A 12,500-nucleotide genomic window follows, 5' to 3' on the forward strand; every position below is an offset into this window, starting at 1 on the left:
GTTTCACGTGAACGATGTTTCACGTAGACGATGTTTCACGTGGACGATGTTTCACGTAGACGATGTTTCACGTGGACGATGTTTCACGTGGACGATGTTTCACGTGGACGATGTTTCACGTGGACGATGTTTCACGTGGACGATGTTTCACGTGGACGATGTTTCACGTGGACGATGTTTCAAGTGGACGATGTTTCACGTGGACGATGTTTCACGTGGACGATGTTTCACGTGGACGATGTTTCACGTGGACGATGTTTCACGTAGACGATGTTTCACGTGGACAATGTTTCAAATGGACGATGTTTCACGTAGACGATGTTTCACATGTACGATGTTTCACGTAGACAATGTTTCACGTGGACGATGTTTCAAGTGGACGATATTTCACGTGTACGATGTTTCACGTAGACGATGTTTCACGTGGACGATGTTTCACGTAGACAATGTTTCACGTGCACGATGTTTCACGTAGACGATGTTTCAAGTGTACGATGTTTCACGTGGACAATGTTTCACGTGTACGATGTTTCACGTGTACGATGTTTCACGTAGACAATGTTTCACGTGGACGATGTTTCACGTGGACGATGTTTCACATGGACGATGTTTCACATGTACGATGTTTCACATGGACGATGTTTCACGTGGACGATGTTTCACGTGGACGACGTTTCACGTAGACGACGTTTCACGTGGACGACGTTTCACGTGGACGATGTTTCACGTAGATGATGTTTCACGTAGAAGATGTTTCACGTGGACGATGTTTCACGTGGACGATGTTTCACGTAGATGATGTTTCACGTAGACGATGTTTCACGTGGATGATGTTTCACGTAGAAGATGTTTCACGTGGACGATGTTTCACGTAGACGATGTTTCACGTGGACGATGTTTCACGTGGGCGATGTTTCACGTGGGCGATGTTTCACGTGGGCGATGTTTCACGTAGAAGATGTTTCACGTAGACGATGTTTCACGTGGAAGATGTTTCACGTAGAAGATGTTTCACGTAGACGATGTTTCACGTAGACGATGTTTCAGGTGGACGATGTTTCACGTGGGCGATGTTTCACGTGGGCGATGTTTCACGTGGGCGATGTTTCACGTAGAAGATGTTTCACGTAGACGATGTTTCACGTGGAAGATGTTTCACGTAGGCGATGTTTCACGTAGAAGATGTTTCACGTAGACAATGTTTCACCTGTACGTTGTTTCACGTGGACGATGTTTCACGTGGACGATGTTTCACGTGGACGATGTTTCACGTGGAAGATGTTTCACGTGGACGATGTTTCACGTGGACGATGTTTCACGTGGACGATGTTTCACGTGGACGATGTTTCAAGTGGACGATGTTTCACGTGGACGATGTTTCACGTGGACGATGTTTCACGTGGACGATGTTTCACGTGGACGATGTTTCACGTGGACGATGTTTCACGTGGACGATGTTTCACGTAGACGATGTTTCAAGTGGACGATGTTTCACGTAGAAGATGTTTCACGTAGACGATGTTTCACGTAGACAATGTTTCACGTGTACGTTGTTTCACGTGGACGATGTTTCACGTGGACGATGTTTCACGTGGAAGATGTTTCACGTGGACGATGTTTCACGTGGACGATGTTTCACGTGGACGATGTTTCACGTAGACAATGTTTCACGTGGACGATGTTTCACGTGGACGATGTTTCACATGGACGATGTTTCACATGTACGATGTTTCACATGGACGATGTTTCACGTGTGCGATGTTTCACGTGGACGAAGTTTCATGGAGACAAGGACGTAAAGGATCAGATCCGATTGGTACCTGTGGATCCCTGATGTTGTGTTTGTGACTACAGGACAGGCTGATACTGGTGTCGGTATCAGATGATGAAAGTCTGCCGGTCTTAAGGGAGCAGTGTTGCCATGAAGCTAAAGCTGCTAACGTGGATGTTCTGGTAAAGATCTGTAGTGGTTTTGGTCTCTAAGGTCTGGTATCGGCCTGGCTCTGACTCCAACCTTGCAGACATCATATGAGTATCCCAGCTGGAGCTCAGGAGGCGGGTTCCTCTGCTGCTCATCGCTCACTCCTGAGGGACCCTGCTCCAGTTCTGTCTCTGCTCCCGGCTGTGTCCTACATGCGTCTCCTCTCCTCTGTCTCTGACCGGTGTTGTCCTCTCGCCTGTCACACATTACTGTAATCCATCGTCCTCCCTCTGAGCCTCCTGTCCTGTCTGCACTCTGTCTCTGTCGGTCCTCCTGTAGTTTTCCTGCCCCACTTCTCCACAGCGCCCCTCCATGACCCAGCTGAGGACCAGTTTTAGACTCTGCAGGTTTATTTATACGCTGTTCGTACATCTTAGCGAGTGTTTGTCCTCCCCAGAGCCTTGCTGTCCCCTCTGCTCAGTGCCGGGTTGAATCTGTCCTCTCCTCCGTCTTTCTGTCCTTTCTGCTCAGTGCCGGGTTGACTCTGTGTCCTCTCCTCCTTCTTTCTGTCCTTTCTGCTCAGTGAGGGATTGAATCTGTCCTCTCCTCTGTCTCTCTGTCCTCCCTGCTCAGTGAGGGGTTGAATCTGTGTCCTGAGGAGGAGTAAAGGACAGGGTGACCGAATTTAAAGTTTAGCTTAAAGACATATCCTGTCCAGGTTTGCCCTCCTCACATCAGTCCTTATGTATTTCTGTCTCCCTCTAACCGCCTCTATAACCGGAGCGAGGAGACAGATTTATACTCAGGCTCTGCTCCCTGCCGCGGCGTGCTGGATCAACCACGGCGTCTTTGATATGTCTTGGAATGGCCGGAGTGTGGGAACGGGAATGTCTCGCCCTTTCTGGGTGGCAGAGTTTTTTTTTTCCTGTGTGGTGACACCAGCCAGCATCCAGGGAGCAACCAGCTCAGCACTTTTAAGTCCAGAGTTCCATCATCAGGAGGGAGTCTATATTAAGACCGGTCTCTAAGAGCAGCAGCTGGCTGACGGGCAGACTCTGACCCAAAGACAACCTCAAACTGGCCCCAAGAACTACACTGTGAATCCTGAACATTTCCCACGATGACCTGTGAAGTAACACAGAGGGCAGACCTGGTCCTCGGTGAGAGGCGGGAGCTGCAGGTGTTGGATTAGAGCGGGTGTTCTGGATAAGAGCAGGTGTTCTGGATGTGAGCAGGGTGTTCTGGATGTAAGCGGGTGTTCTGGATAAGAGCGGGTGTTCTGGATGTGAGCAGGGTGCTCTGGATGTGAGCGGGTGTTCTGGATGTGAGCGGGGTTTCTGGATGTGAGCGGGTGTTCTGGATGTGAGCTGGTGTTCTGGATGTGAGCGGGTGTTCTGGATGTGAGCTTGTGTTCTGGATGTGAGCTTGTGTTCTGGATGTGAGCTTGTGTTCTGGATGTGAGCTTGTGTTCTGGATGTGAGCGGGTGTTCTGGATGTGAGCTGGTGTTCTAGATGTGAGCTGGTGTTCTGGATGTGAGCGGGTGTTCTGGATGTGAGCGGGTGTTCTGGATGTGAGCGGGTGTTCTGGATGTGAGCGGGTGTTCTGGATGTGAGCGGGTGTTCTGGATGTGAGCGGGTGTTCTGGATGTGAGCGGGTGTTCTGGATGTGAGCTTGTGTTCTGGATGTGAGCGGGTGTTCTGGATGTGAGCGGATGTTCTGGATGTGAGCGGATGTTCTGGATGTGAGCGGGTGTTCTGGATGTGAGCGGGTGTTCTGGATGTGAGCGGATGTTCTGGATGTGATCTTGTGTTCTGGATGTGAGCGGATGTTCTAGATGTGAGCGGGTGTTCTGGATGTGAGCAGGTGTTCTGGATGTGAGCAGGTGTTCTGGATGTGAGCTTGTTCTGGATGTGAGCTTGTGTTCTTGATGTGAGCTTGTGTTCTTGATGTGAGCTTGTGTTCTGGGTGTGAGCTTGTGTTCTGGATGTGAGCTTGTGTTCTGGATGTGAGCTCGTGTTCTGGATGTGAGCTTGTGTTCTGGATGTGAGCGGGTCATCTGGATGTGAGCGGATGTTCTGGATGTGAGCAGGTGTTCTGGATGTGAGCTTGTGTTCTGGGTGTGAGCTTGTGTTCTGGATGTGAGCGGGTGTTCTGGATGTGAGCAGGTGTTCTGGATGTGAGCAGGTGTTCTGGATGTGAGCAGGTGTTCTGGATGTGAGCTTGTGTTCTTGATGTGAGCTTGTGTTCTGGATGTGAGCTTGTGTTCTTGATGTGAGCTTGTGTTCTGGATGTGAGCTTGTGTTCTGGATGTGAGCTTGTGTTCTGGATGTGAGCGGATGTTCTGGATGTGAGCAGGTGTTCTGGATGTGAGCTTGTGTTCTGGATGTGAGCTTGTGTTCTGGATGTGAGCTTGTGTTCTGGATGTGAGCTTGTGTTCTGGATGTGAGCTTGTGTTCTGGATGTGAGCTTGTGTTCTGGATGTGAGCGGGTGTTCTGGATGTGAGCGGGTGTTCTGGATGTGAGCGGGTGTTCTGGATGTGAGCGGATGTTCTGGATGTGAGCTTGTGTTCTTGATGTGATCGGGTGTTCTGGATGTGATCGGGTGTTCTTGATGTGAGCGGGTGTTGAGGCGGTCTCCTCCTGAGGCTTAATAACGTGTAGGACATAGAGGAAGTCTCTGCTTGTTGACTTCATGTTGTGTTTCTCTTCAGGGTACCCTCACCTGCCCAGCAGCCTGTACTCCAGCCCGTACCTGTCCCTGGGACACCTGGACCCTCCGTCACTGTCCTCTCATCCTCTCTACGACTCACACAAAGGTCAGTCTCGCTCAGAGCGAATCCTCTCCCGGAGGTCGCAGGTCTTTATTCGTCCACAGACTCTATGACCTCTGACCCCTCTTGACCTCTGAATCATCCTGTGTTTCTGTTTCTTGTATTTCAGACGGGTTCTACATGCCGGCCTCCTTCAGCCAGCTGCCTCTCCACCCTCCATCCGCCCCCCACACTGCCCCATCCAGCTCCACGCCCCCGCAGAGGACGTCCCGGGACGCCGGGAGGGAGCGACACTACCGATGTGAGAGGGACAGAGAAAGGGAGCGGTCGAGGGAGGAGCAGAGGCCGCGCAGCGTGGTGGACCTGACGCAGGACGGAAGGAGCGAGGAGGAGCGGCGGGGGAGGAGCGGGGAGCGGGACTTGGACAGGGAAAGACACGTTTGGCCCCTGAGTCCTCAATCGAACCCGCCGAAACCACAACCCACAGCGGAGCACAGACCCCGGCCGTCACCTCCTCAGCACGCCTTCCCTTCAGGAGGACCCGGGGGAGGAGGCATGGGAGGAGGTGTAGGCCGGTTTCATGGACTGGAGACAGACAGAGGGGGCCGGGATGAGGAGGGGGGCTCTCGAGCCCACAACCACAGCTCCAACAACCCCGACAGACAAAGAAGGAGCGACTCTGGGGCCCCGTCGGCCGGAACCCATCACGTCTCCTACGCTTTCCCTCCCCCTGCACTTCACCCCTCCTCCTCCTCCTCCACACCCAGAGACCCAATCAGAGAGCAGCGAGTAATTGCTCCCACATATGTGCCTTCTGTGGAGGTCTATGACGAGCGGGCCGGGCCGATCCAGATCGCGTCTCAGGCCCGGGACAACAAACACAGAGAGAGGGAGCGAGAGAGGGAGCGAGAGAGGGAGCGAGAGAGGGAGAGAAACAGAGAGAGAGAGAGCTACAGGTTTCCTGAGCGGAGCCTGACGGATCATCGAGAGGAGGGTTCTGTCATCTGTTCTAACGGTTCCTCTGGGAGACGAGGACAGGACTCCTCTTTCCCCCCCAGCCAATCACGGCTCAGCCCGGAGAGCAGGGACGCCCCCAAACACTCCCTACGATTGGGCATAGAGCGGGCAGGGGCGGAGTCAAAGTGGAGTACCTCCATCAGTCCGTTAGCGAACTATGCTACGAGTCACATGGCCGCCCTGGCAGCACAACACGGACACACACTGTCCTCCCCCACACACACACAAATGTCCCCACACACACACCGCCCCGGAAGTAACACACACTCCATCCACAGCCACTCCCCCCAAACACACCCCTCCCAACACACAGGTGAGGAGGGGAGCCAGAGACGCTACCTGGACCCCCTCTACAGACCGGGGGGAGAGCGAGTGGGGGGAGGGGCCTCTGATCAGTCAGAGGTCTCTGCCATGCAGAGTCTCATCAAATACAGTGGGAACTTTGCCTCAGAGAGTCCTGGGTCCTCCAGGCACGCTGCTGACGGCCGGGGACCCTTTGGGGGTCTTGGACACATTGGACCAGAAGAGAGAGAGAGGGAGAGGGAAAAAGAGAGAGAGCGGGAGAGAGAGCGGGAGAGAGAGAGGGAGAGAGAGCGGGAGAGGGAGCGGGAGAGGGAGAGAGAGAGGGAGAGAGAGAGGGAGAGAGACAGGGACAGAGACAGGGACAGGGACAGAGACAGAGACAGGGAAAGGGTGTCAGGGGGTTCAGGGTCACTCAGGATGCCCCCCCAGTTGAAGAGGGAGCAGGAGCGTCCCGACAGCGCCCGCTCGTTCGGCCGGGAGGGCGAGGGAGAGGTACGTCATCCTCCGGTGGGCATCGCCGTTGCCGTGGCCCGACAGAGAGACAGCGGGACCAGCAAACCGAGCGGTGGACCGCCTGACACTCAGAGGACGCTGCTGCAGACCGCCATCAAAGGTAAACATTGTCTCTGATGTTAGGTCTCTGTGTCCGGGTCAGAGTGGATACTCAACCCTGATTGTCTGCTTGGTGTCCACACCCATTGAATAGTGTGGACAGAGGGGGGTCTGGATTCTAGTCTGGGGGTTGTTCTGGTTCGTGTACTCCTCGTAGTATCAGGTATCAGCAGTCTTTGGTGTCTGAGGGAGAAACAGTCAGTATGGAGAGCAGAAGCAGGAGGAGCACAGTCCAGCGTGTTGATTCTCCCAGAGCTGGTCTGAGGAGGATTTCTCTCTATAAACAGACATCAGCATGAGACTCGTTCATCGTCCAGGCGGGTTAACAGAGAACCTTGATCCATGTTAGTGCTCAGGGGTCCTGTTTAGTGGTCTCTGGGGTTTCTCTCTGTCGTAGATGTTCCTGTGTTTCCTGCAGCCCTCCTCCTGCTCTCTGCTCTGCAGCGTTTCATTAGTCCTTTTGGTTCCCATGAATAATGAAGGATCCATCTCGTGAGGGATCAGAGTTGTTTCCTCAGCTCTGATGACTTGGAGGTGTTGGGGCATGAGGAGGATGGTTTAAGCCCCGCCCCTCTGACCCTGCAGGCTGGTCATGTGGTGGGTTCAGGCTCTCTGTGGAGAGACCTGCAGAGCTCTATTCCTGGACGCCAAGGTCATTCAGACTCGTTCCTTCTGTCCTCACTCTTATTCTCCTCCTTCCTTTCTTCCATTCTTCTCTTTCTCTCTCTCTGTCCCCTCCCCCCCCCCCCCCTCTCTCCCTCCCTCCCTCGTTGCAGTGACTCCCCCCGCATTAAACCTGTCATTACAGAGAGCAGCTAAAAGCTACAAACAAGCCTTGAATTACAATAAGACCAGGCTGTGTTGCTAAGCGATGGATCAGTCTTCAGAGTGATGGACTCTGTGTGTGTGTGTGCGTGCGTGCGTGCATGTGTGTGTGTGCTTGCGTGTGCGTGCGTGTGTTTGGGGGCGTTTATTCATGGAGCAGAGTGATTGGTCTGACATCATTTTTCCTCTCTCACTGAGAAGAGCTCTGAATAAACAAGAGAGGGTGTACACGCACACACACACACACACACACACACACACACTGTCCTTTTAGAGGGTTTAACCTTGTTTGTTTACATACAGAGCATCATTGGTACACTAAGGTGCTGGTATAAACACTTTCTCCTCACTGAAACGACAGGAAGTGATGTCACTCTGTATTCAAAGACCACAACAAGAGAAACACGACGAATAAACTCAGAGAGCTTCTGATGGTCAGGAAGGCTGTGATCTCTGAAGCAGCTACGTTGGAACACGTTGAGAACACATAGAACACATGCTGAGAACATGTTAAGAACATATTAGGAACATGTTTAGTACACTTAGAGAGCACATTGAGAACACTTTAGAATCACATTAAGAACACTTTAAGAACATGTTTAGAACACCTAGAGAACACTTTAGGAACACGTTAAGAACATGTTTGGAACTTGTTGAGATCACTTTTAGAACACATTGAGAACACTTAAGGAACATGTTAAGAACACGTTGAGAACACCCTGCTGTCCGTGTGCTGCTTTCATTGAGGCTGGGAACATTGAACTCTCCTCTCCTCTGTGCAGACGAGGAGCGAGTGGAGGACCGTGCTCGACATCATGACGACCGGCTGCTGGCTGGCCGGCTGGAGCGCGAGCAGGACAAAGTGCTGAGGTATGCAGACGAGGCTGAAGCCTAATAGACAAATGATTATAATGATTATAAAGAGGTAATAATGATTATAATGATTATAAAGAAGTAATAATGTAGTATGTCTAATAATATAAGCTGAGGGGTGAACCAGCATTAAATCCAGCATGTGGTTTCCTTCCAGTGAGTCCAAGGAGCTGGCAGACTTCGCTCAGATGCATCCCGCCCCGCTGTCGTCCGGCCTGACGCCCAGTATAATGACGCCCAGCCTCATGACCCCAAACCTCATGGTGACTGGAGGGGCGGCGCGGTGGCCTCCTGACCCCTCAACTCTGACCTCTCACCCCTGGATGAGCCGGCCCGGAGCCCCTCCAGTCTGGCTGCCCAGCTCGCCGTACGGTGAGTGATGTCACACCAGGAAACGGTGAACAAACAGATTCATGAGTCAACGAGAGTTAACCTCCGAACATCAGAGCTCTGCAGCTCCTCCACTCAAACCCTCAACGACTACAGGCTGGTTTACATGTCTGCATCGACACCACACTCTGACTGCAGCTCTCTCTCTCTCTCTCTCTCTCTCTCTCTCTCTCTCTCTCTCTCCCCACCAGGCCTGGGTCCATCTTCGCTCCACCAGACCCTCCCCCCAGGATACCCTTCCTCTATGCCAGGGTCCATGCCCCCTCCATACCAGTTTGCCCGAGACCCTCAGTCTGGTCAGCTAATCGTCATCCCCACTGAACACCTGTCACACTACGGTGAGTGCGTGTGCATCTGCTGGTTTGATTTCCTGACCTTTTGCTGCACGTCTCCTGCTCCTCTCACTTCCTGTCTCTCCTCCGGTGGTCGTGATGCTGGAGAAGCGAGGGATAAATGAAGTAGAACCTGTGAGGAGCGTGTTGAAGCGCTGCAGCAGCCTTGACGTTCTGTCTCCTGTGCTTGTCTGTAGGAGGCGATGTGCTGGATCGTGGAGCCTCGGTGTGGTCGGGGGTCTACGGGACGGGCAGCTCGCTCCAGCACGCCGCCCAGCTGCAGCTCCTCTCCCAGCAGCAGATCCTCCGGCAGCAGGAGCTGCTGATGATCCAGCAGCACACCGCGCAGGTCCTGGAGCTGCAGAGGAACGCACAGCTTGTGGTGAGTCCACCTCACACACACAAACACACACACACACACACACACACACACACACACACACACACGCCTATATATATCACTCGGGGCTCAGTCTGTCTCTCTCTGGAGCTCTGATCAGAGAGTTCATTTATCGAACACCTGATGACCTCTGATGACCTCCGATGACCTCTGAGCTGAAGTTAACCCTTCACACACCAGGTTCCAGTGAACTCCTGCAGCTCGTCCTGCAGGCGACCCTGAATGTGTCACACCTCACTGAGCCGCCCCTCTCTGTGTTTCAGGAGCGTTTAAAGGCCAGCGAGCACCGACCCGACTTAGAAGACAAAGCGGACAGGCGTAACGCCGACCCCAAGCCCCGCCCCTCCTCCATATCCTCCCATTCTCCCTCACCCGTCATGCACCCCCGCAAACCTCCCCCTGCCTCTCGCTCTTCCACCCCGTCCACCTCCTCCCTCACACCGCTGCCTCCGCTCCCCTCACCGGTGACCACGCTGAAGTCCGAGGAGGGCGAGCAGAGAGTGTTGTCTCTCCCACCAACGATGCCCCTGCCTCACCCACCCTCCCCGCGCTCCGCCTCTCCGCCCCCTTCCTCGCCACGGCGTCCGAAACAGGAGGCGGCTGAGGAGGGGGAGGAGTCACGGAGGGAGCAGAGAGGAGGACAGAAACCGGCCTCTGCGTCCTTTCAGGGAATCTACTCTGGTGAGTGAGCTGCTCTCTGAGAGGCTGAAGCATGTTCTGTGTACTGATGTCTGATTGGCTCACCCAGGACCATCATCATCATCATCATCGCGCCCTGACGGCGTCTTTTAGTCCGCCATGTTTCATGTTTGTATGAACTCCTCTGTGGATCACTGACTCTGCTTCTCTCTGACAGATCTCCCTCCAGGTTTCCCTTATCAGTCGGTTCCTTTCCCCCCGTATCACGTCCCTGCATCCACTGGAGCTAACACTGAAGTGGTCCCACCACATCGCTCCCGCTCTCCCGTCCCTGCAGCCCCCCCTCCTCCTTCTGCCCTCCTTCATCCTCGGCTGCTGGATTCAGACATGAAGCCCCAAAAACTGGACTGCTTGCAGACCGGATCATTTCCGAAGCAGGAGCCTGAGCATCCTCGGCTCAACGTCAGAGTAGAACCTCTGGGTCCTCTTCGTCGCAGCGTAAGTCCGGCACTGGCCGCCCCGGAGCAAGACGGAGAAGCGCCGAAGCCGCTACCTCTGCTTGTCCCCAGCCCTAGACCTCAACAGGCCGAAAGACTAGAGACACAGGAGGACGAGAAGACCGGAGGTCACATCAAGACTGAGGTTTCACCGTACTCCTGCCGCTCAGCTTTTCCTCCGCCTCCTTTGCTCACAGAGGAACCTAAACCTGAGGTCCACACGGATCCTCAGCGATACCTCTGCATCTCTACAGGGACACACAGTGAGGAGTCTGCTCCGTCACTGGAGCTGACAGCCGGGGCCGAGGCTGAACCCGGACCAGCAGGCCCTTACGTGGTCTCACACGCTCCTGTTCAGAGAGACACGCCCGTCTGTCCTCCTCACGCCTCAGACTCCCCGCTGCCGCTCCTCGAAGGTCCAGAGGATCCCATGGCCGGGATGCTCGCTCTGCTAATGGCCACTGAGATGGCTCAGGCCCGACCCGGCTCCCCACCCGCCCCGGTTCTTGTACCGCAGACAGAAGACCCCGTCCTGGGTCTGGACTGCAGAGAGGCTGGAGCTCTGGAGATGGTGGCGCTGGAGGGGATGGCCCTGCTCAGCCAGATGGCCCAGAGAGAGATGGAGCAGATCAGCATGGAGAAAGGTGAGAGAGGGACGAGGGGAGGAAGGAAGGTAGTGAAGGAGACAAGGTAACATGTCTGTGCAGATAAGTGTATATTTAGACAGATGGATGGATGAATGGATGGATGGATGGATGATAGATAGATAGATAGATAGATAGATAGATAGATAGATAGATAGATAGATAGATAGATAGATAGATAGATAGATAGGTGGATGGAAGGAAGGAAGGAAGGAAGGAAGGAAGGAAGGAAGGAAGGAAGGAAGGAAGGAAGGAAGGAAGGAAGGATTAATAGATAGAAGGATGGATAGATGGATGGATGGAAGGAAGGATAGATGGATGGGTGGATGGGTGGAAGGATGGATGGATGGATGGAAGGATAGATGGATGGATGGATAGATGGATGGATGGGTGGATGGATAGATGGATAGATAGATGGATGGATAGATGGATGGATAGATGGATGGATGGATGGACAGATGGATAGATAGATGGATGGATGGGTGGAAGGATGGATGGATGGATGGATGGATGGATGGAAGGATAGATGGATGTATGGATAGATGGATGGATAGATGGAAGGATAGATGGAAGGATAGATGGATGGAAGGAAGGAAAGGTAGATGGATGGGTGGAAGTAAGAATAAATAGATAGATAGATAGATAGATAGATAGATGGATAGATGGATAGATGGATGGATGGGTGGAAATAAGGATAGATGGATAGATGGATGGATGGGTGGAAATAAGGATAGATAGATAGATAGATGGATGGATGGGTGGAAATAAGGATAGATGGATAGATAGATGGATGGATGGGTGGAAGGATGGATGGATGGATGGAAGGATAGATGGATGTATGGATAGATGGATGGATAGATGGAAGGATAGATGGAAGGATAGATGGATGGAAGGAAGGAAAGGTAGATGGATGGGTGGAAGTAAGAATAAATAGATAGATAGATAGATAGATAGATAGATGGATAGATGGATAGATGGATGGATAGATAGATGGATCACAGTGAGCCGCTCACTCATGTTTTATCTGAACAGATCTGACGCTGGACGCTCTAGACTGTCTCCTGGAGGCCAGCAGGCAGATCCTGTTGGAGGCCATCGAGACGCAGTCCCACATCGACCTGTGTCGGACGCTGGACCCCAACAAGAAGTACAGCTGGAGGCAGAGGAAGGAGGAGCCGGTGAGATGAAGAGCCTGTCCTCCACAGAGATCAACTGGTGTTGGTGAGGCGTTAACACTTTCTCTGCTCTCCGCAGCTCTTCAGTAAAATGTCTCTG

At 53.1% G+C, this 12,500-nt stretch overlaps 1 protein-coding gene across 1 annotated transcript in view; it reads left to right on the forward strand.

Annotated features, from left to right (window-relative positions):
- Window positions 1–12,500, forward strand: part of tnrc18 (trinucleotide repeat containing 18) — a 39,338-nt gene that overhangs the window by 9,600 nt on the left and 17,238 nt on the right. The window contains exons 4-13 of the mRNA XM_034711157.1: window positions 4,634–4,738; window positions 4,863–6,626; window positions 8,233–8,320; window positions 8,481–8,695; window positions 8,905–9,051; window positions 9,243–9,427; window positions 9,709–10,126; window positions 10,302–11,225; window positions 12,258–12,403; window positions 12,480–12,500. The exon at window positions 12,480–12,500 is cut by the window's right edge and continues 113 nt beyond it. Coding sequence (XP_034567048.1) covers window positions 4,634–4,738; window positions 4,863–6,626; window positions 8,233–8,320; window positions 8,481–8,695; window positions 8,905–9,051; window positions 9,243–9,427; window positions 9,709–10,126; window positions 10,302–11,225; window positions 12,258–12,403; window positions 12,480–12,500 — 4,013 coding nt within the window. The remainder of the gene's footprint in view (window positions 1–4,633; window positions 4,739–4,862; window positions 6,627–8,232; window positions 8,321–8,480; window positions 8,696–8,904; window positions 9,052–9,242; window positions 9,428–9,708; window positions 10,127–10,301; window positions 11,226–12,257; window positions 12,404–12,479) is intronic.

Source organism: Notolabrus celidotus, chromosome 20 (assembly GCF_009762535.1).
Source record: "Notolabrus celidotus isolate fNotCel1 chromosome 20, fNotCel1.pri, whole genome shotgun sequence".
NCBI classification, from domain to species: Eukaryota; Metazoa; Chordata; class Actinopteri; order Labriformes; family Labridae; genus Notolabrus; species Notolabrus celidotus.